The following is a 27,755-nucleotide window of genomic DNA, read 5'->3' on the forward strand; positions in this document are numbered from 1 at the left end:
GAAGTATATTCAAGACATTCTAACCAAGTTTGGGATGAAGGATGCCAAGCCCATCAAGACACCCATGGGAACCAATGAGCATCTCGACCTCGACACGGAAGGTAAATCCGTCGATCAAAAGGTATACCGGTCGATGATAGGCTCTTTACTCTATTTATGTGCATCTCGACCGGACATTATGCTTTCCGTATGCATGTGTGCAAGATTCCAAGCCGACCCTAAGGAAGCTCACCTTACGGCCGTAAAACGAATCTTGAGATATTTAGTTTATACTCCTAAGTTTGGGCTTTGGTATCCTAGGGGATCCACCTTTGATTTAATTGGTTATTCGGATGCTGATTGGGCGGGGTGTAAAATTAATAGAAAGAGCACATCGGGGACTTGCCAGTTCTTGGGAAGATCCCTGGTGTCTTGGGCTTCAAAGAAGCAAAATTCCGTAGCTCTTTCTACCGCCGAAGCGGAGTATATTGCCGCAGGTCATTGTTGCGCACAACTACTTTAGATGAGGCAAACCCTTAGGGACTACGGTTACAAATTAACCAAAGTTCCTCTTCTATGTGATAATGAGAGTGCAATCCGCATGGCGGATAATCCCGTTGAGCATAGTCGCACTAAACACATAGCCATTCGGTATCATTTTCTAAGGGATCACCAACAAAAGGGAGATATCGAGATTGCATATATTAACACTAAAGATTAATTAGCCAATATCTTTACCAAGCCACTAGATGAACAAACCTTTAGTAAACTTAGGCATGAGCTAAATATTCTTGATTCTAGGAATTTCTTTTGATGTCTTGTACACATAGCTCATTAATATACCTTTGATCATGTCTCTTTTATATATGCTATGACTAATGTGTTTTCAAGTGGATTTCAAACCAAGTCATAGGTGTATTGAAAGGGAATTGGAGTCTTCGGCGAAGACAAAGGCTTCCACTCCACTCCATAACTCATCCTTCGTCGTCGCTCCGAGCAACTCTCCAACTTTGGTATAATCTTCACTTATATGTCTTTTACCAAAGGGGGGGAAAGTGTTTGAAGGGCTTATATTTCACTCAAAGTATCCGTTTTTGGCGATTCATGCCAAAGGGGGAGAAAGTATTAGCCCAAAGCAAAAGGACCGCACCACCACCTAATTTTAAAACTATGATTTTCAAATTGGTATCTCATTGTGTTCAAAAGGGGGAGAAAGTAGTATTTTCAAAATTGATATCTTAAAACCCTCTTGAATACTAAGAGGAGAATTTATTGAGGGGGAGTTTTGTTTAGTCAAAGGAAAAGCATTTGAAACAGGGGGAGAAAATTTCAAATCTTGAAAATGCTTCGCAAAATCTTATTCATTTACCTTTGACTATTTGCAAAAGGACTTTGAAAAAGGATTTACAAAAAGAATTTGCAAAAACAAAACATGTGGTGCAAGCGTGGTCCAAAATGATGAAAAAATAAAGAAACAATCCATGCATATCCTATGAGAATTTCTATTGGCTCAATTCTAAGTAACCTTTGCACTTATAATTATGCAAACTAGTTCAATTATGCACTTCCATACTTGCTTTGGTTTGTGTTGGCATCAATCACCAAAAAGGGGGAGATTGAAAGGGAATTAGGCTTACACCTATTTCCTAAATGATTTTGGTGGTTGAATTGCCCAACACAAATAATTGGACTAACTAGTTTGCTCTAGTCTATAAGTTCTACAGGTGCCAAAGGTTCACAATAAGCCAATAAAAAGACCAAGAAAAGGGTTCAAACAAAGAGAGAAAGGGACAACCGAAGTGCCCCCTGGTCTGGCGCACCGGACTGTCCGGTGCACCACCGGACAGTGTCCGGTGCACCAGGGGACTCCAAGCTAAACTCTTCACCTTCGGGAATTCTCAGAGGCGCTTCGCTATAATTCACCGGACTGTCCGGTGCACCACCGGACAGTGTCCGGTGCCCCAAGGGAGAGCGACTCTGAACTCGCCACCTTCGGGAATCCGCTCCGCTAAAATTCACCGGACTGTCCGGTGCACACCGGACTGTTTGGTGTGACAGCAAAGCAACGGCTACTTCACGCGCAACGGTCGACTGCAACGTATTAAATGTGCGCCTGCGCGCGCAAAGGACAGAGCACGCGCGGGTGGCACACCGGACAGTCTACAGGTTTGGTGGTTGGGGCTATAAATACCCCAACCACCCCACATTCATTGGCATCCAAGTTTTCCCACTTCTACACCTTACAAGAGCTAGCATTCAATACAAGACACACCAAAGAGATCAAATCCTCTCCCAATTCCACCTAAAGCTTTAGTGATTAGTAAGAGAGATTTATTGTGTTCATTTGAGCTCTTGCGCTTGAATTGCTTCTTTTTCTCATTCTTTCTTGCGATCATCTCAATTGTAACCAAGGCAAGAGACACCAATTGTGTGGTGGTCCTTGCGGGGAAGTTTGTTCCCGTTTGATTGAGAAGAGAAGCTCACTCGGTCTGAGGGACCGTTTGAGAGAGGGAAAGGGTTGAAAGAGACCCGGTCTTTGTGACCACCTCAACGGGGAGTAGGTTTGCGAGAACCGAACCTCGGTAAAACAAATCCTTGTGTCACACTCTTTATTCGCTCACGATTTGTTTTGCGCCCTCTCTCTCGGACTCGTTTATATTTCTAACGCTAACCCGACTTGTAGTTGTGATTAAGTTTGTAAATTTCAGATTCGCCCTATTCACCCCCCCCCCCCTCTAGGCGACTTTCTGTCACCCATCCCCAAATTGCTCCAAAAGCCAAGCACACTTAACTTAGAGGTTCTTTCGAGATAGGCTTCTAAAAAAGAAGATACACCTTATTTGTATGAGTACTTTATTAATTCCATTAAGACTTGGACTAGGATATCACCATCCACCGGGGCCAGTATATCACAGTTCACCCCCTTAGAAGACCGACGTCCTCGTCGGTTGACCCCAATCTAGGAACCTCCCATCTTGGCCACTTCTATATGTCTAGTGTCGTCATATGCCAATGCCATGTGACCACTTCGGGCCCACATATGTCATGCACCATATATCTGAACCCCTAGCCCACACACGTCCGTGAAACCGCAAGTGTCGGTTCTGATACCATTTGTAACACCTCGTCCACTCTCGAACTGGCGGTGCTTACTACTGGTAGACCTCTAGGATCACAGACCATCCTCATATACCAACACGAGTCTTTTTGTGCGCACTTTGTCCTCACTCATGCACACTAAAGAAAACTCCTTGGGTCGGTCACCCATCCCCAAATTGCTCCAAGCCAAGCACGCTTAACCTAGAGGTTCTTTCGAGATAGGCTTCCAAAAAAGATGCACATTGTTTGTATGAGTACTCTATTAATTCTATTAAGCCTTGGGCCAGGATATCACCATCCAACGGGGCCAGATATCATATGAGTCCATATAGGTAAACAACTCAATGTCTATCATATAATCCATCGCATTCTCCTTAGCATGTAAAAGGAGGGGTGAGGGAGCCTTTGAGGCTAGATGAGATCGCAAAGATCATACTATGTAGCAATAGACACCAGCCACAAACTGAATATAGGTGTAAGGAAAATGGACCTCGATCCATTTGATTAAAGGTTTTGGGATTGATGATCAACATAACCCTTGAGAGTAATGTGTTTGCTAGTGTCTATGTTTATAGTTCAAGGGATGCAGCATGGACTTGGACAAAAGCAACAGGATGATCAAGAAGATCAGCACCTCAAAAAGACATTAGAAGACTCATTGAAGGCTTGTCAAGATCAAGCAAGAGTCCAAGACATAAGACAAAAGAGGCCCAAGACAAAAGGCATAAAGAGACTAAAAATTCACCACAACATAGGGCATCAGATGTGTCTGGTGACACATCAAATGAGAACTATGATTGAACTGAAGACTAAGTGCACCGAACCCCACTGTGTACACTAGACATGAGGCACTAGATAGGGCTTGTAGAGAGGTCTGCAGCGGGGACACGAGCGGTTACAACACATCGGACATGTCCGATGGGGCACCGGATACGACACTTAGAGAGATTGCAAATGCAACCGAGCTGGAGTTGAAGATTTAATGCTTCAACAAAGGTGACAATTCAGTGACTCACTTGATCAAGATGATTTTTACAACTTAGTCAAATTTATTAAGCAGGAGTTATAAGCGACATCAACCGCTTCCAAGCCATAACACATAGCAAAGTTAAAACAAAACCGAAACTTTCTTTAAGTATTTCATAAGTTTTTACTAACTATATTTTAAATGTTGGACTGAGTTTTTTTTAATTTAGGAGGCGGGAATACCCAAGCTGCAAATTCTGGTTCTGTTACTGTACAAAGTCGTCTCAGCCTATCAGGCACCCACCTGGGCATCTCGCTGACGCTGGCCAAGCCTGTACCGTAGCGCCCATCCCCCGCGAGCATACACGGGCTCAGAATATCCGGGGCTGCAACGATCGATGACGCACCGGAACAGTGCAGGTGCAGCGAAAGAGGAGCGCGCCGTCGCTGTCGACGGCCGTGCCGAGCGCCAGCAGACAAGCGGCGACGCTACAAAACAACGCGCCAACCAACCGCCCCACTGCTGACCCTTTCCAACCTCCAAGCTCCCTGCCTTCTGCCGGCCGGTCGGCAGCGGTGGTAGCGGCCACCACCCCAGGGTATGGCCGCCCGCTCCCTCCTCCTCTACGCGCTGCTGCTCCTGGCCCTCGCCACCGCCGCACCGTCCCACGGCCTCACTCAAGGTAGATTTCTTGCCGTCGTGACTGAAACCCGTTTTCAAGTTCTGATTATCAGCTCGCGCGCACCGAGTTCCGCTGGGATATTTGGTGGATTGCATCGGCGACCGGATTTTGCATGCACACATGAGGGCATCAGGCTACTGTTTTTTTTTTTTTTTTGGTTGCGTCTGGACTGACGTGACTTACTGCTGCTTCCTTCCAAATTCAATGCTTCTGTTGTGTCGTTGTGATGGGTTCCTTTTTCTGCTGACTTTGACACAGCGGATGTTGCGAAGCGATTGAAGGAGGTGCTGTCGGAGAGGAACCGAGGGCATGAGATGCTCGATTCGTGGAATGGGGATGGGGACCCGTGTTCTCCGTCTACCTGGGAAGGCTTCTCTTGCGAACCCAAGGATGGTGCCCAGGTCGTCGTCAAGTTGTGAGTGGTCACCAAAAGTTGCGGACGTTTGCTCAGCACGCACATGTAGTTTTGAGAACACGGCAGCAACACATATTCCGTCGCTGTTAATCTGGGAACTTGTTGTTCTTGAGCTGTGAATTCGGATCCTTCTATGTCGCTCCTATACTCCTCGCTTTTATGTGTTTTCTTTACCTTTTTGGTAGATCATTGCATTTGTGGATTGGTGTTGAACAGAACTGTGATAGGCTGTTATTTCGTAGGAACTTTTCTTCGAAGAAACTGCAAGGGCCGATTCCTGCAGAGATTGCTAACTTGACGGAGCTAAATGAAATGTATATTTCACTGTCTGCTTTCATTCATGTTTTGCATCGCTAGGTGTTGACTTTATTTTCTTACTACTGTGGGCGCAGACATCTGCAGTATAATAACTTCACTGGATTTATTCCGGCATCCTTTTCTGCTTTCAGACACCTGCTGAAGCTGTAAGTACATGCTACCTTTTTCCTCTCTTTTCTCCTTATGTTGCAAAGATGATTGCTTCAATCGAATCAGCAATCAATCCTAGATTTTGACATCCAATTCAGATCATCTTGTTTCCATTTGATAAGATATGCTTCTCACATCACGTGGAGATTTTGTATAAATACTACTCCCTTCGTTCCAAAATAGTAGTCGTTTTAGATAATTAGTAGGTTCATACAATTATTGATGCATGTGTTTTGTATATGTGTCTAGATTCATCATCATCCATTTGAATATAGATATAATATTTTGGGACGCAGGGAGTACCAAAAAGATCCAATTGAACATTGTCATTTAACTAATCCAGGTCGGTGATTTGCAACCCCTTGTTGAACAATAAGCAGCCTGATGGATTTTCTAGTGGCGTAAATTTCAGGTGAAATTTCTGTTATGATATTCGACTTTTCTTGTCATGCGTGGCGGAAACATAATTTTACCATCCTGTATTATTTCTGAAATTTGAAAAGCTATGGAGGATGTGCCACCCAAGAGTACTATAGCTCACCAGCTGAAGAGTACCAAAGCCCACCTGCAGTTGCCAGTCAGAAAGTATATGTTATTGGTGGTGTCGCCGGAGGATCTTTGGCATGTACTGTTGCACTCGGATCATTCTTTGTTTGTTTTAACAAACGTGAACGGCGTTCTCCAAAAAAGGATTGCTCTTCTACAACAAGTATGTCTCCTGCTCCTAAAGTCAGATAGTAGATGTCTTGCACTGTGTATTGTTCGATCATGCTGTGCAGTCTTGCATATATCAATAAAATCTCTGCACATGATCAGAACCCTTTGTATTTGCCTACTTATGTTTTAAGGCCTAAACCACTAAACCCAACTAGAGAAGCATATCAACTACGTCTCCTCTATGATCTTGACGTGTGCCATCATCCGTCCTTGATCGTCCGATCATCAAATCCTTTAGTGCACCTGCTTGACTCAACACAGTCTGCTCCTCCACATGTACACTTGCTTGTTGATCTCCCGATCCTTGGTTCCTCGGTTCAAGTCTCATCGTTTGTCTTTTCACCACTCATGCTATCTCCAGCAGCCTCTCTATCCCCACTCCCTATCTCACTCCTCATTTCAAACTTCATTTTGTAAACAGTGCAGTCTACAGTGCAAAACAGTGTGTTTGCACGTCCATATGCACGCTCTGTTGGACGGCCTCAGTCCATCGACATGAACTCGCTTGAACTTCACCATTGTCATTGATCGTCTTCGCGCTTCACACCTACACACCGACACAACGAAGAGACTGTTGCACAACACCACGCTCACGCCATGGTTACTCTCCAAACTCAACCGAAGCTTGATCATCTCCCAACAATTACTCATCATCGATCGACGCAAACGGGCACATATCAATGTGCTCACATGGTGTTTGGGTTTAGTCACAGTGACACGTGAGTGGAGAAAACCCGCCGCATATTTTTCTCCCCTCACATTTTACTGCATTCGCAGCCGCTGCGGCTGCAGCCGAACAATTAACCAGTAGTTATATGATGCAGTTTAAAAAATAAAGAGAACACAACAATGATAATATGTCATGCAATTCATTTAAATAGAATCAGCATTCAACTTTGATTTCAGTGGGAGACTAGTAAGAAGAAAGTAGTGTAGAAACATAAAATGGGCAACATGTGGTGATGCGGGGACCAAATTTTTCCACGCCAACGCCACTGTTAATGTCAGGGCCTAAGGAGGCCCACGGAGGGGCTGCGGTAGCAGCAGCCATGGGCCCTAAGGGGGATTAGATAAGGATAGTTAGAGATAAGATTAGAAGATTAGTTGAGATTATTTAGGAGATTAGTTGAGATTACCTAGAAAAGTTATCAGTTAGTAGTTTGTTGAGAGTTTTTAGGAGATAAAGATCTCTAACTAGATAGGGGCGGTCAACCGGCCTATTTATGTAATCAATGGATGAGAAATAAAGCAGGCAAGAATTAGAAGGGACAAACCCTCCTCTTGCTCGACCGTGGGCAGAGGCCCCCGGCCGACGTTCCTGCCCATCGATACCCCTCTCCAATCCCTCACCGATCTAGTGACTATAACATCTGGTATCAGCTAGCTTGGGTTTCGATCTGATCCCATGGCTTCTGCTGCCAATTTCGCGGCGTCATCCTGGCAATCGACGTCCCCATCTCCATGGGCTGCGCCGCATGCCACCTTCGTCACGCCATCCTGGCAACCGGCGTCCCTATCTCCATGGGCAGCATCGCCTGCCAATTTTGTCACCACATCCTGGACGCCGGCGTGCCCATCCCCAAGGACAACGCCAAATTTCATCACATCATTTTCATTGACGGTGTCTCCGTCCCCATGGGCGACGCCACTAGGGGCAGCCACGACTCAGCAATCACCAGCTCCATCGATGAGAGATTTGTGGACCAACATAAGGGCTGATCTCACAAAGATGCAAGCCACGCTCCAGAAGGTTGAGCAAGGGCTGCTGCAAATCAAGGCAGCAGTGCAACATGAGCAACACCAGCTGGCGTTGTCCGCACGGCTCCGGACGTCGGCGGTTGTGGGCATACAAGCTGCTGCTCGTGGCTTCCTTGCACGACAGAAAGTGCGGGAGATGCGCCGGCAGATGCTCGAGGCAGCCTTGGTGACGGTTGACCTCGGCACACGTGGGCGCGACCTCACACTGTCGGACGGCCATCAGCAGTGGCACCAGGCCGCTATCTCCAAGTGCGAGCATGATACGTGTCCCGCGGGCGACGAACTTCAACTCTACGGCAGCGGCGGTAGGGAAGGCACTCACCTCGTCATCAACAAGGACGCACTATTTAGCGCCACCACATTCCGCTACCGGCCGCCACGAGGGCGCCTCCGCTGGTTATTGTTGCGACCTATTCCAGATGCCCATCCATGTGCTCCCCTTTCGTGCAGATGGCGTCCATGGGATCCAGGTGGCTGCACACGTGCGTGTCCGCCTTATCTTATGGGGTAAAAAATCAGATTCGGAATAATAAGATAAGCCGAGATGTAAAAGGCTTGTCTTCTAGGTGTTTGGTTTTGGGTCAAGTAGACTCGGTCTTTGAGCACTCGTTATGCGGCAGCTCGAGGGCGAGCTGCTTGTCCAGGAGGGGTGTAGTGTCAGGGCCTAAGGAGGCCCACAGAGGGGCTGCGGTAGCAGCAGCCATGGGCCCTCAAGGGGGATTAGATAAGGATAGTTAGAGATAAGATTAGAAGATTAGTTGAGATTATTTAGGAGATTAGTTGAGATTATCTAGAAAGGTTATCAGTTAGTAGTTTGTTGAGAGTTTTTAGGAGATAATGATCTCTAGCTAGATAGGGGCGGTCAACCGGCCTATTTATGTAATCAATGGATGAGAAATAAAGCAGACAAGAATTAGAAGGGACAAACCCTCCTCTTGCTCGACCGTGGGCAGAGGCCCCCGGCCGACGTTCCTGCCCATCGATACCCCTCTCCAATCCCTCACCGATCTAGTGACTATAACAGTTAGACACATGCAAAACTCAATAGCCACGCTGTGTAACTCTTCTGGGCATGACATCTCCAGTCATGAAGGGAAAACAAAGATATTGTATGAAGTGTTTAAGAAAAGACTGGGGACATCTGATTTTACCTCTATGGGTTTTGATCTAAACACTTTGATTCAAGCAACGGAAGACCTATCTTGTTTGGAATCACCTTTCACCGAGGAAGAGGTTAGCTCTATTGTTGCGTCTCTACCATCTGGAAAATCTCCTGGACCGGATGGGTTCAACACTGACTTTATGAAAAAGTGTTGGTCAGTCATATCTTCGGATTTTCATGCTATATGCAGTAGTTTTTATGACGGAACAATTTGCATGCAGAGTATAAATGGTTCCTACATTACACTGCTGCCAAAAAATTCTTCACCTGTGTCTGTGAATGACTACATGTCCATCTCATTGTTAAATTCCAGCGTCAAATTGCTAACTAAAATTCTTGCAAATAGGCTTCAGAAGGTTATAACTAAACTTATTCATGTAAATCAATATGGATTCATCAAGGACAGGTCAATACAAGATTGTCTAGCGTGGTCTTTCGAATACTTGCACCTCTGTAAATCATCAAAGAAGGAAATGGTCATCCTGAAAATGGATTTTGAAAAAACTTTTGATAAAATAGAACATGATGTGATCTACAAAATTTTGCAACACAAAAGTTTCGGTCCCAAATGGCTCAAGTGGATGGAAATGATTATGAAATCTGGCACATCTGCAATGCTCCTCAATGGAGTACCTGGTAAATTCTTTAAGTGCAAAAGAGGAGTACGGCAAGGAGACCCTCTCTCCCCCCTCCTTTTTGTGTTGGCAGCAGATCTTCTTAGTCAATAATCAACAAAGCCAAAGATATGGGCATACTCAATCTCCCAATTCAACAAAGATGTGGTCAAAATTTTCCCATAATTCAATATGCAGATGATACCATTCTGGTTTTGGAGGCATGCCAGAAACAACTCTTCTTCTTGAAAGCAATCCTGAACACATATGCATAATCCATTGGGTTGTGTGTTAATTACAACAAGTCCAATATTTACCCTATCAATGTATCAGCTGAAAAAATGCAGATTCTAGCCAATACCTTTCAGTTTCAAGTTGGGATTCTTCCTTTCACATATTTAGGGTTGCCCATGGGACATAATAGACCATCTATGAAAAACTTTCTACCCCTCGTACAGAAAATTGAAAAAATATTGTCAGCCACATCTTTATTTCTATCACAAGCAGGCAGACTGCAGGTGGTCAATGCGGTTTTATCTTCACTGCCAACATACTTCATGTGTACACTTAGAATCCCAAAATCTGTCATCAAGTAAATTGACAAGTACAGAAAACATTGCTTATGAAGAGGGGCAAACATCCACGCAAGAAAGCCTCCATAGGTAGCATGGTCCCTGGCATGTCGACAAAAAGTTCAAGGGGGGCTAGGCATCCTCAACCTATCCATACACAACGAAAGTTTAATGATGAAGAACTTACACAAGTTTTTTAATCGATTGGACATACCTTGGGTAAACCTTGTATGGAATAATCACTATAGAGCAGGAAAGATTCCCTCTGAAAACAAGATTGGATCCTTTTGCTGGAAAGACATCCTGAATAACCTAAGCTCTTTTAGATGATTTTCAAAGGTCAACATGCAAGATGGTCGTACTGTCCGGCTGTGGTGTGATGAATGGAATAATACAACCCTCTTCACGAAATACCCAAAGCTTTTCTCTTATGCTGCAAACAAAAACATCACAGTTTTGCAGGCGAGGGAGATTGGACAACCTCAGAACATGTTCCACCTCCCCATGTCGGTTCAAGCTTTCAATCAATTGCAGCTTCTCTTGATAACAATGCAAGCTCAACCGCTATCGGAAGAACATGACAGATGGACATATAAATGGGACTCTCCCGGGTTCTTGTCTCAGAAAGCATACAAACATATAACAAAAGCACCACCAGCACCACTGACATTCACCTTGCTGTGGAAATCAAAATGCTAACCCAAACTTAAGGTATTCTTTTGGTTGCTTCTGCACAACCGTCTCAACACAATGGCAATGCTTTGAAGAAAAAATATGGAGTTGGATTCGTACACGTGCGAAAATTGTATTCTACAGAAAGAAGAAACGGTTACCGTACCCACCTCTTCCTCAGGTGCCATTTTGCAAGAAGATGCTGGCAGACAATTGGATTGGCACCGCCGAAAACAACTGACATACACAATGTGATGAGATTAACTTTTCAATAGCTTGACAAAAACTGGAAAGTGGAAGCAGTGATGGTCATGCCATGGTGCATATGGAAGTGTAGAAATGGATGGCTATTTGAAAACATACCGCCTACAGTACAAGGGTGCCAGACGCTGTTCAGAAAAGAGATGCTTCTTATCTGTTATAGAATGAAGCAAGAAATAGTGGAGGAGGTCAAACAATGGATGACCACTTTGTAATGTCACTTGTGCATATCCGTCACATGTAAAAACAGTATATACACATTTAATCAATGAATAAAAAATACTGCAGGACCCCCTGCAGTACCCCCTTTCAAAAAAATGTTTCATTTTCTGTGTGTCCATGGCTTAAATACCTAATAGATAAATCAATGCTTGTTTTACACTGGTCTATGCAGATCCTGTTTTTCAAGAATGCAGCATCCATAACACTACAAATCCTGCAGTACAACAGTTGTCCCTCAAAGCAATCCAGACTGCAACAAGCAACTACAAAACTATGATAGGAGAGGGTGGGTTTGGAGCAGTTTATCGAGGTGCATTAGCAAATGGGCAAGAAGTTGCAGTAAAAGTCCGCTCAAGTTCATCGACACAGGGAACACGTGAGTTTAACAACGAGGTGCAGATCAATCCTACCCACATTAGAATCGTTTTTTTTCTTCTAAAGAAAATTATACTGGCAAAAATGAATCTCGTGGGGAAGAGTTTGTTCTTAATCATGGATGTGGCATTTGGGTGTCACAATCTTCTCTGAGAAGTTAGCTTCAATTGCTGCTGCCATGTCTTGCAAAATATTCCATAATAACTCAATTCTACGATGTGATCAAATTTTGCATCAACCCTGTTTCTTCTGTTAGTTCTATCCTTTTATTTTTTCTACATATATGTTGAATAATTTTCCCCTAATCATAAGTGCAGTTAAGACTTCTTTCTGCTGTGTGGCATGAGAATTTAGTCCCACTTATCGGCTATTGCTGTGAAAAAGATCAACAGATATTGGTCTATCCGTTCATGTCCAATGGCTCACTACAAGATCGTCTTTACGGTATCAAGCTTCGCATAGTTTTTAAGAAAAAAACAGTTGGAAGACCCTTATTTATATGTTTTTCCGTTCTGTAGGTGAGGCATCAAAAAGGAAAGTTCTTGATTGGCCCACAAGACTATCTGTTTGCATTGGTGCTGCTAGAGGTACTTTTTTTTAAAAAAAAAAACTCAGTCCACTTCTACAATGGGAAGAACTAAATAATATTCATGCAATTGAAGGACGTGCCATGTTACTTTATGATCTTACCTTTGCTCTGTAAACAATTGAACAGCGTACATACTTCCTTTTTTATTTGTACATTCACATATTACATAGTTGACGGCTTGTTTTGCTTGTTCAGGGCTAGTATATCTGCACAATTTTGCAGGGCGTTGTATCATACACAGAGATATTAAATCGAGCAACATACTTCTGGATCACAGCATGTGTGGCAAGGTAGCCGACTTTGGGTTTTCCAAGTACGCACCACAGGAAGGTGACAGCAATCCATCAATGGAAGTGAGGGGAACTGCTGGATATTTGGACCCTGAGTAAGTTCTCTCATCTCTATCACTTTGGAAACACTGGAAGAGGGTCGAAAGATTAAGTTGAAAATAATGGAATAGCGGTGATTCAAACATATAGAACAATATATTGTTTGGTGAGAAAGTTGAGTGAAATTAAAATGTTTTCTATTAACGTGAACATAGCATTATGCTGGGAGTAAGTTGTCCTTTGTACCACAATATTATGTGTTACTAGTTGATATGCTAGATCACCTGTATCAAATCCTTCACATTTTTGTTCATCATGTTTTGGTGTTGTTTTTGTTTTCTTCTAGATACTATTCCACTCAGGTGTTATCAACCAGAAGCGATGTCTTCAGTTTCGGAGTAGTCCTGTTAGAAATTGTGACAGGAAGAGAACCTCTTGATGTCAAAAGGCCTCGTCATGAATGGAGCTTAGTTGAGTGGGTAAGTTCACACTGCAATCTACAATCATCCACTGTTGTGATTCCAAACATCGTCTGTTTGGAAGCTGTGGCACCACTCTATATTCATCATAGTTGTTTCGAAAGAAAAAAAAAAGATATATTTGAGATCCAGGAGTGCAAAAACAATCTTACCTCCATCCACGCCATGTGCAGGCAAAACCATACATCAGGGAGTACAAGATCGAGGAGATGGTGGACCCTGGCATAAAAGGGCAGTATTGCTCAGAGGCCATGTGGAGAGTGCTCGAGGTCGCATCTGTGTGCACCGAGCCCTTCTCAACCTTCAGGCCGACCATGGAGGACGTCCTGAGGGAGCTGGAGGACGCTCTGATCATCGAGAACAACGCGTCCGAGTACATGAGGTCCATCGAGAGCACTGGGACTCTGGGCTCCAACCGCTATCTGTCCATCGACAGGAAGATGTTCGCGTCAGGGTCAGCGCGAATCGAGTCGATGAAGGGGAATCTGCAAGCAATGCCCTCGCTTCCGCGGTAACTAGACGCCGCATTGTGATTTCGTAGCGGGCGTCGTCAGGGTGTGATCCATGCTCAAGGCACATCTAACCACGCTGAGGCCTGACTGAGCACCTGAGATGGGCATAGACATGAAGGGATAGTCTGTACTCTGTACCATGTACAGAGCCCATTCAGTGGTGAGAGCACAGATCAGCGATACCTACACTGGGAAATGCCTTCTGAAGCCAATGTGCTAGTTTTGCCTGTTGAATTTCCCAAAAGCAGGCGAATGTGTGGGCACAAACTATTCTTTGGACCATTATAAACACGTAAAATGTGTCGAGGGAATCCCTCAAGAAATCGAATATTCAGATCTGTACCGTCACTTCATTATGTGAACTATTGCTCGCTTGTTGTAATTGTCATTCTTGCCTAATAAACCGATCAACAGATGAATTTTCTCCAAACAAGTAATCTAGTCCGTCTCAAAATATTAGTCGTTTTAGCCCTTGAATTTTATCTATATTCAAATAGATGACAATATATATAACACATATATTAAGTATTAGATATATATAATACATATATTAAGTATTGTATGAATCTATTAAAATGCTAAAACGACTAATATTTTAAGACGAAGGAAGTATTGTTTGAGCAGTTGCTACTGAAAAGACAATGTCTGGAAAAGTTTAAGTCTCGTGAAATTAAGAAAAAAAGCAAGTGTGGATCACAACTCACAAGCAAGCAGACCTATGACCATCACAAGATAGCATTACGTCAAAAAATATGCAGCAGATATATGATCTTCACAATAAAGCATTATGCCCAAAAAAATATGTGGTGCATGTCTGCTGGTGTCAAGTGTTTCAAAGGAGCTATACTTCTAGTTCTAGGTGCCAAACGAAGAAATTGCCAGTAATCCAAAAGATACCCACCAGAAGATGCTTGTAGCATAATCCAAACTTGAATCACGGATAAATAACGATATAACCACCAAGCAAGTGGAGACTCCTAACCTCAAAACAGATCATGAGTAATCAAACTTTTCACAGCTGGTAAGCAAAGAACATATACATTTTCACAAGTAAGCTTATAATATTAGGTCTTCTGGCTTGTCGACAGAGAAACAGTCTCAACTCAGGTCTAGTTCAGGTATGGTTCTTATACGGTGCGCTATTACACTTGTTCAGCTACCGCCACACAGTACATGTAATAAAGAGCAAGAGTATAACTCTCAGTAAAGCTTAACCATAAAATCTCAAAGGAAAAGGTCAAAGATTCATCACAGGCTTCCGACAAGAAGCACATGATTCTATCACATAAAGTTTGACAAGCTACTGGAAGCTGAAGCGCCGATGCGAAAGCAATCGTCGATCACATCTTTGTAGTTCGTTGGTGTCATCTATTCTTGTTAAGTATCGATGCTGGAATATTTAGGCAATGTACATGCACAAAACTATAGATGAAACAGAAACCTCAGCTGTATAAGCTTCTTCCATTTGTTTCTCAACAACAAACTAAAGTTTGAACAAGCAGTACCCATGACTTAACTGCAGGCTGCATCTTGACCATACCATCACTTCACTCTCTTAACCAGCAGCCAATCCATTCAATAAAGGTTGATTAATCAAAAGATATAGCAGGATATGATCGACCTTACATGTGATCTAAGGTATGCCATACAATTCATGAACTCCTTTATCGGTAGACTTGTCTGCTCCAAACAAGTCAGGGCTACCTTTTTCTGTGGATTTATCGGAGGAGCTGCTATGAATCATTTGGTATGGAGAATTATTCATCTGCCATGCATTGACATCCATGGGTGGATCAGGGAAACGAGAAGTGCATTCTTTGCCTTCAGAAGGAAATGGCCGTGCAACATCAGGTGATCTTCGTGGTCGCCGAACAGGTCTGCTGCTCCTGCTTGAAGATGGGAAACTTGTCTCCCTGCCCTTCTGTTTGGTTCCAAGAAAGCCACAGGCAAGAGCTTCCAAAGCTCGAGCTGTTGGTGGGCGGCTTCTGCTACTATGTCTTCTTGAGTTGAAAGAAAACTCATCATAGAGCACATCACTAGAGGCCTCTATGTCTGGAACACGGTCAGTCACCTCCTCAGCTCCAGAAGTACGTATAGGTCTGATTGTGGTTTCTGCATTTTTGTCAGATGGAGGGACGATGTAGCTCACAGTTGACTCAAAATCAGAAGGCATTTGTGGGATATTAAGATCAATGACATGCCTATTTTGGCATGTTTCCTTGTAAACCATTGTTTCAGCGTTAGGGAGCACATTGTCAAGCTGTCTGCAGTACGGTTTCTTGTTATTCACTTCAAAGGAAATGTTAGTTGATGAGCTAGGAGTTGCACCCCATACAAAAGCTTTGGGTCCGCTTGCTTCATTTTCTCCAGATGCATCATGATGCACTGGCTCGTCAACTTGCTTCCAGTAATGGTTTTCAATGGTGGTGGTATTCTTGCGACCAGTTCTTTCAGTCTTGGATGAAACCAACCTCCTCCTCTTTGAAAAAGGCGCTAAGAAAATTTGGGACTCAGCATTAAGCCTTTGATCAAACTGAAAGCTTATTTCAGTGGAAGTAGTAGGAGCATGGACCATTTGAACATCAACAGGAAGAATAGTTGCATTTGAAGAGGATACATTATTCATTGTGCTGAAACCTTGATCAGTTGAAATATGACCATTAATCGACACTAATGTGCCTGAGGAAGCAGACTTCTGAATTACACTAGAATCCACCTTATCAGCTGTTGGGGGCTTACTTTTTCTCTCATCACTAGCATACTTTGCATTGGTTGTGCTTCGATCATCAGTGATTATATGTTCACAAGACCGAGAGCTGTCCTCAGAATCTGAGTGTTCCTCTGAACTGTCACTTCCAGAGCCTCCACAATGTGGTGAAGACATGTAACCATGGCTAGAATCTGTTGGTAGGTTTCTTAGTGACCTCACCTTGGAAGGTTCTTCCCCTTGAACAAGACTGGTATCCACCACAGTAAATTTCATTAGCTCTGGAGAACAGCCAGGCTCAGTGGGACGGTTATAGCATGAAGGTTTCTTGTTAGGAAGTATGTTTCTGTCAGGTTCAGAATCATGGCTCCATCCATTTTCATGCTTAATGACACTTTCATCATTACCACGCTCAACTCCAAATTCAAGCAGCCTTGGTTCAGATGCAATTTTGCTCAAGACATCACTAACAGAATCAAAATAATGATTTCCCTTGACAAGCTTTTTTCTAGAGAATTTCTTTACACCTGGAATCAGAAAGACTAAAGCATGTTTTCCAATTGGTGAAGAATCCTTAGGCTGCTCTGAATGCCAGCCTCTTGAAAGCAAGCGAGGCCAAACAGCCTCCCAGAATAGATCATTCGATCTTGCCTTGCTCATTCTGAAATCACCAGTCAAAAACTTTATGATATCTCCAGATGAAAGTGCTGAGCAAGCCTTGCCAACAGGGATTTCTGGGCGTGCTGAGATACCATGATTTCTACTAGGATCTAATGCAAATCCTGTCAGGTCATATTTTCCTTTGCCAATTCCAATTGCTTGTACAAGAACCTGAGCACCAACTGTGGATCTTAAGGTCAAAATAAACTGCTCAAAAGTAGATGTTCCCTCATTTAATATCTTAAAGACCTGCAGAAGACCATATATAGCGGTCATTCACTTGAGAGAGCTGATGGAATTACATTGATGCAATGAGCTGCTAGATAAAAATTCAGGAGCTTCTTAGAGGAAAAGGTGAATACATTCTACAAAATAAATAAGAAGAATCATATCATGCTAGGTCATTTTGAAAAACTGAGAAACATGATTTTAACGGCCATACAATGGAACAAATATAGCAGCAATGCTGATGAACTGTGCTGCACTAAGCATCATTAAAAATAAAGATATTAGAATATGTATAGGCTTGTAGTTACCGAACTGATCCTATGCATCGGTTTTCAATGGTTTGCTTCGGTACGAAAAAGTAAAGGAAAAGAAAAGTCAACACACCTCCAACAAAGGAGCTTCAACTTCTCTAGCTACACCAGCAAGCAAACGGGACAACAATTCCTGCTGCCTTGGACCAGAAAATATACGCAGCCCAAAAATACACCTCCTGCTTCTTGCTTTTCTACATACAGCCCATCGTCTGTATGCATCAGACCTGAAAAATTCTCCATAGTAGTATGACAAAACTTCTCCCATCGTCTTAGTTTCAGTAAATCTTGTCACCTGGACAAGATTTTTCCCAAAACTGTAGAGACCAAGAAGAAAAATCTGTGCCTCTTCATCAGTCCAGGAGTATCTTGTCATCCCAGGCAATGGAAAAGAATCAGTAAGTTTCCTATTTACACAAGAACAACCTAAAAGCTTCCTTTTCTGTAAGCAGTGCATGTCTTGTCCAACAAATCCTGGTAATTTCTCACCTTGTTCAGCGGATTCAACTTTACAGTTTACACACTCTGAACAAACACCATGCTGATACAAAATGTCCAGAACATTCCCGCTCTTGTGGTTGGAACCTTCACCTTGTGAAGGAAATGAACTGTGTCCTGGAAATCCCATCCGCTCTTCTTTTATATGACTGCTTCTATTTTGGGTCCATGTGACTGGAATAGCTAATCCTACTCCCACAGGGTACTCGAAGCCAAACGCCATGCTGCCATAAACTGTTGATGACCTTAGTTTCATCTGTTCCTCTACGGTTAGTAGATCTGGAACTTTCACCTGGTACTCATCTCCTACACGAGGGTATACCCGTGTGTCTTCATTGACCTCCTCTGGACATAAAGGTTCTAGAAAACGAGGCTGATCAACAAGCATCTCTATCGGATGCTCTTCATCATCCTTGATTTCAATGGGCTCCATCTGCATGGAAGCAATGGGAGTACATGATCAGGATCCATGATAGCTAATGCAAAAATGATTGATAGAAAATACTCAGAACGAAGATATCTACCTGATAATCTTCTTTTCTCTTGATTTCAAGAGAATCCATCTGTGAAAAAGAAGAACAGGTTCAAAATCGTATTAACCATCAGTTAGCGACCAGACTTGCATGCATATCATCGAAACAGAAAAAATATAACCCTAAGACAAGTCCGCAGTACATGAAATGTGAAAAATATGGAGGGCGAGGGGGTAATCAACTTAGTCATACTATAAGGACAAAGGACCAGTGGAAACACAAAATTAGCTTTACCAGGACCAAAATTCCAGGTAAAATGACAAGAAGTGCAGAATAACACGTGGCACGTCAAATTAATGGCTAATCCATCACAACGCAGCCTGGATATGCCCTTGATTGCTCGATGACATGTGGGCCTAACCTTTATTTTAAATGAACAAGAAGTTCCATATTTGCAATGCTGTTTTATGCTAATAAATAAAGCATGTACCAAAATTAGATTTAAACACAGCAAGTTTAGAAGTCATGGAAAGCATACATGGTTCCTGCATTCCAGCGTTTCCAACTTCCAAATTTAAAAGGTATTCTATTGCCAATGGAGAAAACTTTCTGCAGCTCTAAGTAAAAACTAATATGGCGGCATTTTGCAGTCACCCCCACCAACAATTTGCATTAGCAGTGAAAGCAATTGTTGACTAGTCTTCATCCATAGATCAGCATAAAAAAGCTAACAAACAATTGCTCTTATCAAAATCACACCATCCAGGAGAAAACTTAAACGTTGGACATGGTATTCAATTGATCCCCCAATTTTTTTTCGAGTTGGAAACTGAACTGCACCCGCGCTTCGGGACCAAGTTGTACGGGGTCAAGTGAGATCGATCTCGCAAGCTGACGAATAAGAGCCTAACCGAACCATCAACGGGTGGATTGGATTAGTAGCGTCTCACGAAACAAGCAAATCCGATGCTAACCGACGGAGAGAACTAACGAAAGATGTGGATTTGATTGTTCAATTCAAAGATGAGATCCCGGAGAAGACAATTCTAAGAACAAGACATCTAAGCAAGCTATGGTACTTTACCAGCAAATGGAATCAGTCGCGGGTGCGGACGGATCTCCAGTCCACGCCACTACAATACAGAAGACAACGACGACGAAGATGCAAATGAAGGATTATACTTGGAAGCGGGCAGCGTGCTCGGCGTCAGGATGAAGACGCCGGCCGCTGGTGAAGTGGACGGCGGCGGCGCTGGCGTGGCGCGGGCGCTGGCGCTGGCGAAGTGGTGAGGAGGTCGATGCGATGGTGAGTCTGAGAGTTTGAGAGATGCTTTAGACAAACCAGACGGGAGCAGCCAGGTGCAGGTGGACCCCAAGTGCATTACGGGCCGGGTTGGGCTGGCAAAAAAAAACCCGGGAAGTTTTGGGTCCGTAGAATGCGCCTGTGCACCTTTGTTTTACTTTCTTTATGCCAACGTTGTACATGGACATGTTCTGCTTCAAACATCCGATCATGTTATAAAGGTCGGGTTGTGGATCATTTACCATTAGGGGTGAAAACGGGCGGATACAGACGGATAGTAGCTCATCCTGTATCATACCCTGATGTATTTAAAACAGATTTGGGATCGGATACGGATAGTTAGAAACGAGACGGATACGGATACAGAGACCGGATATTTATCCGGGCGGATAAGCAACGGATACGGATATTATTTGATCGGATATCGAATACTTGTCGGATAATGCATTAATTGGTTATCATAAAATATTCTTGTTCGACCACGAAATTGCAAGTAAATTAATACTAATAAACATTTAATAGAAGATAATCTCAAATTCCCACATAAAAATGGTAAAGTGAAGTATTGATTATGTTGAAACTTGGATACTTAGAGTGATTTCACGTGTAACTCATGCAATAAGTGGAAATAAAATAGAAAAAATGTTTACATCCTGTGGATTTTATGGTCCCATTATTTTTTATGACTATATGTGGCCATATGTTGTACCTTCGTATAACTTCATAGATTTCTGAGACTATTTGTACATTATTCATTTCTTTCTACATAAAATCATCAAAATGTAATTAAAATTCATAAATACACTGGTTTTGACCCAAAATTGCAAAAAGCTTACCAAAACAAATAAACATTCTATTCAAATAAAACCTCAAGTCGCCACATGAAAATGATAAGTGAAATGTTAATTATGTTGAAACGTCGATACATAAAATGATTTCACGTGTAACTCACGCAATAAGTGAGAGTGGAATGGAAGAAACACTAACATCTTGTGGATTTTATAATCCAAATGTTTTTTAAAACTATATGTGGATATATGTTGTGTCCCCGTAAAATTCATGAAATTTTTAGGCTATTTGGTGTATTATTAATTTCTTTTTTTAGAAAATCATCAAAATACAATTAAATTCATAAAAATATTGTAGTGTCGACCGAAAATTGCGAATAAGTTACCAATATTAATAAATAGTTTATAAAAAGATAATTCTAAGTTCCCACATGGAGATAATCTTAAGTCCCCACATGAAAATGGTAAAGTCTATTATTTTGATATAAATTTAGACATTATTTCAATGATTTTGGCCTAAAGATATATTTAAACAAAAATGTGTTGTACTACAAAGTTATAGATCTCTTCGAGCTCTACCATTTTCATATAAACTTTATTTTCATCCGATTTCATATGTAAAAGTTATGATTTTATAACTATATTATTATGCAGAAAAAGAAAAAACGGGTACCCGAATTCCGGGTACCCGTATCCGACCCGAATATCCGGTTCAGATCCATGTCTAATGTCGGTTCAGATCGAGTTGGACCGTGCCTCTCTAGTCGGGTTTTTTTAGATTGAATCGGGTTTTTTGGCTTTGGATCGGGGTTTTCGGGTTGAATCAGATTTTGGATCAAAAATTATGACCCGCTGCATTGGTCAGGTCGAGTCAGACTAGATTTTTAGGTAGGACAGGTCAGATCGGGTTGGTCAGATCGAGTGGCCCATAATTAGATCTAGTTGTACACAGTGTACGTGGTAGATTCTAGACCTTAGCAAATAAGATCCTGAAAAGATTATCAATCAAGATATCACGCACAGCTTTGAATGCATCATATGCGAGTGAATTATATATTTTTTTATTGTTTTTAACTGCTACTATTATATGCAACATATATTCTGGTTAAAACATTGTCATAAAAGTTGCAGACCTTTTTTTTAATGTGGAACTAGATTTTTTTATTTTAGTGCCAACATAGTAACTGTACAATACAATGTGAGCGAAGCAAACCATCGCTAGCACTGAGACTCCCCCCCCCCTCCCTGCCCCGTGCAATCTTTTTTGACAAACATTTTCATGTGCATAAATAATTGTAAGCGTGAAAAAAAATCAATTTGCTACGGGTAGCTGGTACTTTAGGAATCTTGCTAAACGGCACCGGTACATGAAAATTGAGAAACATTTTTACATGTGCATTTGTTGTGTGTCCTGTACCAATAGCTACACTTTTAATAAATTCCACTATCTCGCTTCTTTTTTTTCAAAAAACACTATGTATCGCTGAGCAGAAGTCAAATAAATATTATTCCACAGCAAAAAAACAGAATTATAAATAAATATTGGTTAAACGTGGCTAAATAAAGAAGATGGTGGTGATGTGGTCAAACTTTTGGGAAAAAATGTATTCTCCGAAATTTAAACCAATCAATCCGACCATATCCGCCAAACAGCCTAAACACCGTGAAAAACTGTACAGGATTAGCAAAATATCACATGTGACGCACCAAAACATGTGTCAGCGTCAGCGCCGAACATCCCCGGCTGGGATTCGAGGCACGGAAGGACAAAAGGGAAGTTGCTAGCGAGTTCAACAATGTCATCCGGTAGCATCTACAATGCTTCTAAATCTGTGATACGTCCGAGGTCCTCCTAACAGTTGGTTTTGCCTTTCCGCGTTCCATCATTTCCTAATGCAAATATACACGATTTTTACTAGGTTCAAAGAGAAGGGGAAAAAAAAAGCTTTGCGCTAATCATGGCTGCATTTTCGTCAGGGTAGCAAAGCAAAGGGAAGAAAAATAACAACGACGACATTTTTCAGTCATCCCCCCCACCAAAGCATTAGCATCCCAGCTGGCAGCTACTGCGTGTTACGCTCAATCCACTAATCGCTTTATGAATCCTCACAAGCAAGGCACCGATTCACAGTCTATGCCCCCAAATTTTTCGCGAGTTGCACAGCGAATTGCGCCAGGTCGTAAGGGAGTCAACAGGGACCGATCTTGCGCGTCAGAGAAAACAGGAACGAAATCGAGCCATTGAATTAACATCAATGGATGCATGTATTAGACCACTAGCCTGTCGCCAAGCAGAGAAATCCGCTTATAAGTTTTATATATAACCGATGGGCTGGACGATGTAGAGATGCGGATTCGATTGCGCGCACAGGGATGAGATCCCACGCAAGTACGCAACACAGTTCAAGTAACCATCCATCGAAGCAAGATGAGGAAGGAGGCTTACCAGAAAATGGAAACGCCCGCAGGCCCGGACGGATCTCCACTCCACGCGATTCAGCCGAGAGGGCAACGACGAAGACGAACGAGGAAACACGCGAATTACTTCGAGATGGATGACGTGCTCCGGCGGCGGGATGCCGGAGATGCGACCGCTGGCGAAGTGGACGTGCGGCGGCGATGGTGCTGCCTGGCGTGGCGCGGGCGCTGCCGAAGTGCAGAGGACGACGATGGTGTGTGTGTCTGTGTGTGAGACGGACTGAGACCGTGTGAGAGTTGCTTTGAGGCTAAACGGGGCAGCAGAAGGGAGGACGTGGAACTGGACCCAGAGAATTTAAGCGGGCTAGGCCGGGCCAGTAGAAATCCTACTGGGCTTACAGAGGCCTCACTGAACCACCCTGTTACATTACTGGGCCTAGGCTTGGCTATAGATTTTGAACTCTTTCGCTGCCGGCTTGATCAAACTAGTAGTGTGTCGTCTGCGCTAAAGCTACGTTAAACTACAAAACATGATAAAATTTATAAAATAAATAGCTATATCTATTAATATTAGCGTATTATACATAGTACAACTAAATATTTATGTGACATAATGAATATTATCTCTATTTCTTTATTGTCGCATTTTTGTTGAAAAATAAACTAGCAGACTCAAGAGATCAAGTAGAGACTTCATAGAGGAGCGGTTGGGTGCTTTGAATCTACCTCAATGTGGGCTATGGGTGACCGGCAAGTCATTGACACCACGAGAAAAATCATTGTGTCAAGTGTTGTCAACTCCCCGTTGGTTTTCAACTTTCCTCACTAGCTTGTATTTACTTGTTCATATGCTTATGCTAGTGAGTATTTGTTGCTCTTGTATATCTAGTCATACTTGTTGTAAAATAATTACTCACTTGTTAGCTTGTGTAGCTGATCCATTTTGCTTAGCTTGTGTAGCTAAGTAGTTGTTTCTCTCTCGTTGTGCTTGTGTAGTGCAACTAGTGAGTTTTGCTAGTAGTGGCTTGTGCTTTGTGCGCTTTGCTTAGTAGTATGGTTAGGAGCTCTCGGTGTGCTTAGAATTATAGTTGCATAAGTTTGTATGATCTTGCTAACTAGATTTAGGTGGGAGAGCTCTTTCACTAACTTGGCACCTTAGTTGCTTCGATTAGAATCTTTTGTCAGGTGTTTGTTATAGTTAAAGGGGTACAGTCTTGGCTAGACCAAAACAGTATTAATTCCAAATTTATTCGTGTTAGCCAACATAATTAGTTTTAGAAAGAACTATTCACCCCCATCTAGTCCATCATCTAGATCCTACAAGTGGTATCGGAGCCTGGTTCTCTCATTTGGTGGCCTTAACCAACCCGAGAGTAAGTAGGATGGCGACTAAAGGTATAGTGGTTACTTGTGATCCACACATTTGGCACACACTTTGCACAGAGGAAAGCTTGTAAGAGTTATTATTCCCGTGTTATTGATGCGAAATTATGGTGGATTGTGAGTGTTGGCTTTTCTAGTCCCTTGGATGAGAAAACAAAAGATCTCACCCAAGCCAAAGATAAATGCTTACATCTTGAATACCAAGATACTAACATTTTATATCAATGGATAAGTGATGAGGTGTTCAAGGAAATTATGTATATGAATACCGCTGATGATATTTGGACATAACTTGATGGTGTATATGGGAGGATCTCTAACGAGGATGTTGAGCACATCCACAACATAGTGGTTGTGGAAGATTGCTCCACCTCATGGTCAAGTGATGATGATGAAGGCATACCATAAGTTCACTTGATAATCATGACTGTGATGGCTCAAACTCAAGTGATGCAAATGATTGTTCTATCTCAAGCATACTTGATGATTATGGTGATTGTTCATGCTCGGACGATGTTATCGCTTCTACAAGCCCATCCATTACACCACATTGCTTCATGTCACAAGGTAATACGAAGGTATATTGTAATACTCAAAATTGTATAAAGGGATTATATAGTGATTTCCTTATTATATGTTCCTCGCTTGCATCATAAAAAGAGCATACATAAAATTTAGAGATGAACTAAAACAAAGGATAAAAAAATATGCATCATGTTGGAGTTATATGTTTGTGCATTGAATGAAATAATAAGGTAATAATAATAAGATAATACTTCTTAGAAGTGGAATTAAACCCTAAATTTAAAATTAGGGTTTTTGAAAATGAGAAGAAGAGAAATGATATAAAGAAAATAATAATAATATAATTATATTTCCAAAGTTGGTATTCTAAATTCCACAACATGAATTGAGAATAAATTAAGCACAAGTTTGAATTCAAATTCGAAATTCAAATTGAATTTGGGGGGAAATAGAGAATAAAAAGGAAAAGAATAAAAGGCTATTTGGGCCTCAGACCTCCATTTCGGCCCACTCTAACTTCCCATCTGCGCGGCCCACTTGGCCTATGGCGCGCGCGCAGGGCTGGTATGACGCGTGGGCCCCGTGGACCTGGCGCTGAAGCCGCATGCGCTTGTGCTGCTGTGATGTGGGCCTGAGTCGTCAGCCACTAACCAAAACCGTGCGCTCTCTGTCAGTTCGGGCCCGCTCGTCAGCACCTCCTTGCTTCTCGGTAACAAACCGAGCCGCCATTGTCGCTCGCCCGGTAGACTCGCCAGTCGTTCCTTGCGATGGGATAAGTATGCGCGCGCCCCCTCTGTGCCCTCGGCCGGGATACCTGGGTCCCTCCGACTCCCGTGATTCTCCCCTCCTTTCTACCACCTCAGCCATCATCGCTTGGGAGGAAATTGCTCCGCCGGGTGCTGTTGCCGTGTCGTGGCCGGGCAGCTGGCAATCCCTGCTCGGGCTTGTCGACAGGGGGGTATCGGGGGATCCGCCGAACCACTCTGATGGTATTGCTTCTCGCCGTGGGGTGAATCGTGTACCGGGGCGCCGTTGAATTTCTCACCAGAGAAATACGTCTCTGTGGATCCGCACTGCGCTACGGCCAGCATCGTCGAGAGCTCGGTTCGCCGCCAGGATTTCGCGTCTGCCGTGCTCGGTTCCGATCCATAGCCGATTAGCACTCCTTTATCCATCCTGAGACCCTCTCTGTTTCAATTTAGTGCGGAATCGCATTCTTTCTGTGGTCTGCGCGCGTCGCACCGCCATTGCCGGTATGAATTTGGCACCTGCTCTCGCCTTCGTCTCCTCACTGCGCGACACGTTCTGGATTAGAGATTAGCAGCCGGGGTGTTGAGTTAGCCGTCTCCGGCCATGGTCGCCGCCGTATCTGCGGGCGGCGCCGCCGTGCACGGATTTCAGACGAGGGATGATGCGTACGTCGTCAGATCTCGAGCGAACGACCTGAATTAGAACGCCAGCGTACCCCTTCGCTAATTTCATCTAGGCGGTAGGATGGTGATCCGAGGGGTGGGAGCGGATACTAGCGTGGTTGGATCTCGGACGTTGGCTTCGAATCCAACGGTTGCGGTCGATTACCGGTTCACTTAAAGCACCTTCTAATCGCGACTCTCGGTGTGAGATCCAACGGCCCAGATCCTAACGTACCCCTTCAGCCGACGACTTTGCGAAAGAAACCCTGAGCTTTACAGAAATGAACCCGCAGTCTAGTGTCACTGTCGGCTGAGTCTAGGATAATTTACCTGCTGGCCCTGTACTTCTCTGTATTTGAGACCCCGTCCAGATAATTAATAAAACCAGAAAAATCATTTAGAAAATAGTTTTTAGTACATATTTAAATGCAGAAACTTATTTAATTTGTAGAAAATCCATACTAACTCCAAATTGGTCCATTACAGTTCCTAAATTTTCATAATATTATTGTCTATCCATTTGTGCCTCTGTTTTGGCATGAATGGCACATTAAAATTCATCTAGTACTTGATCATGTATTAAATACACAAAACATTAGAAATTCATAACTTAAAATCCATAACTCCAAAATTAATAATTACAGTTCCTATGATCTTATTTTAATGTCTAGATTATTATTGTGTATATTATTTATATGTTTGATGTGATGTTAATTTTCGCTATAATATGTATGTATTGTGTTGATGCGAGTAGATGAGCAAACTACAGAGGATCCTGAGGTTCAGCTGGTAGAGACTGCTAAGCAGGAGCTCGTTGAAGGCAAGTTGTGCCCTTGATCACTTCTCTTACCCATTCATGTTCTTATTAATCATAATGATCTGCATAGGTTAATTTTGCTGGGACCCAATAGGATACCCTAGATTTTGACTATCTTTATACCTTGTCTCACCACTGGTTTTACTACTAAATTTTTGGGTAGTACATGCTATTGCTATATGTGGCTTTGGGTATAAAGATATTCATCACTCATTGTTATACTTTTTATTATCTGTTTATTATTATTATTCATGATAAGATCATTATGTTAATGGGAACATGGAGAACCACCCGGGAAAACAGTGCTACCACAAGGGTATAATGGGACGCTCTTGGCTGACTAACTAGGAAAGCTAGTGG

At 42.8% G+C, this 27,755-nt stretch overlaps 2 protein-coding genes across 4 annotated transcripts; one reads left to right on the top strand and one right to left on the bottom strand.

The window, feature by feature from the left end:
- Nucleotides 1–4,367: 4,367 nt before the first annotated feature.
- Nucleotides 4,368–14,305, top strand: LOC732769 (symbiosis receptor-like kinase-like). Of its 2 annotated transcripts, none has more exons than XM_035960778.1 (12): nucleotides 4,368–4,727; nucleotides 4,986–5,142; nucleotides 5,385–5,456; nucleotides 5,535–5,606; nucleotides 5,954–6,022; nucleotides 6,114–6,319; nucleotides 11,809–11,981; nucleotides 12,281–12,407; nucleotides 12,482–12,550; nucleotides 12,748–12,937; nucleotides 13,228–13,360; nucleotides 13,534–14,305. In XM_035960778.1, exons 1-12 carry the CDS (start codon nucleotides 4,646–4,648, stop codon nucleotides 13,873–13,875), a joined length of 1,692 nt encoding a protein of 563 aa, XP_035816671.1. In that variant the 5' UTR covers nucleotides 4,368–4,645; the 3' UTR covers nucleotides 13,876–14,305. The 2 variants fall into 2 exon arrangements, with proteins under 2 accessions (XP_035816671.1, NP_001105860.1); NM_001112390.2 differs by having other exon boundaries at nucleotides 4,583–4,727; nucleotides 11,761–11,981; nucleotides 13,534–14,129.
- A 613-nt stretch (nucleotides 14,306–14,918) lies between these two features.
- Nucleotides 14,919–23,515, bottom strand: LOC100279470 (uncharacterized). 2 transcript variants are annotated; one of them, NM_001360975.1, is made up of 4 exons: nucleotides 23,287–23,515; nucleotides 18,801–18,839; nucleotides 17,852–18,709; nucleotides 14,919–17,488 (listed from the first exon to the last, which is right to left on the bottom strand). In NM_001360975.1, exons 2-4 carry the CDS (start codon nucleotides 18,837–18,839, stop codon nucleotides 15,506–15,508), a joined length of 2,880 nt encoding a protein of 959 aa, NP_001347904.1. In that variant the 5' UTR covers nucleotides 23,287–23,515; the 3' UTR covers nucleotides 14,919–15,505. The 2 variants fall into 2 exon arrangements, with proteins under 2 accessions (NP_001347904.1, NP_001347903.1); NM_001360974.1 differs by lacking the exon at nucleotides 23,287–23,515 and adding an exon at nucleotides 19,834–20,047.
- Nucleotides 23,516–27,755: the final 4,240 nt, after the last annotated feature.

The sequence above is a fragment of the Zea mays genome, chromosome 7, assembly GCF_902167145.1.
Source record: "Zea mays cultivar B73 chromosome 7, Zm-B73-REFERENCE-NAM-5.0, whole genome shotgun sequence".
Lineage (NCBI taxonomy): Eukaryota > Viridiplantae > Streptophyta > Magnoliopsida > Poales > Poaceae > Zea > Zea mays.

Coding starts and splice junctions, on each gene's coding strand:
- LOC732769 (NM_001112390.2), top strand. CDS start 4,646: ATGGCCGCCCGCTCCCTCCTCCTCTACGCGCTGCTGCTCCTGGCCCTC. Junction 5,143..5,384: donor GCCCAGGTCGTCGTCAAGTT/GTGAGTGGTCAC, acceptor GTTATTTCGTAG/GAACTTTTCTTCGAAGAAAC. Junction 13,361..13,533: donor AATGGAGCTTAGTTGAGTGG/GTAAGTTCACAC, acceptor CGCCATGTGCAG/GCAAAACCATACATCAGGGA.
- LOC100279470 (NM_001360975.1), bottom strand. CDS start 18,839: ATGGATTCTCTTGAAATCAAGAGAAAAGAAGATTATCAG. Junction 18,710..18,800: donor AGAGAAAAGAAGATTATCAG/GTAGATATCTTC, acceptor GCTTCCATGCAG/ATGGAGCCCATTGAAATCAA. Junction 17,489..17,851: donor TTGAAGCTCCTTTGTTGGAG/GTGTGTTGACTT, acceptor GGTCTTCTGCAG/GTCTTTAAGATATTAAATGA.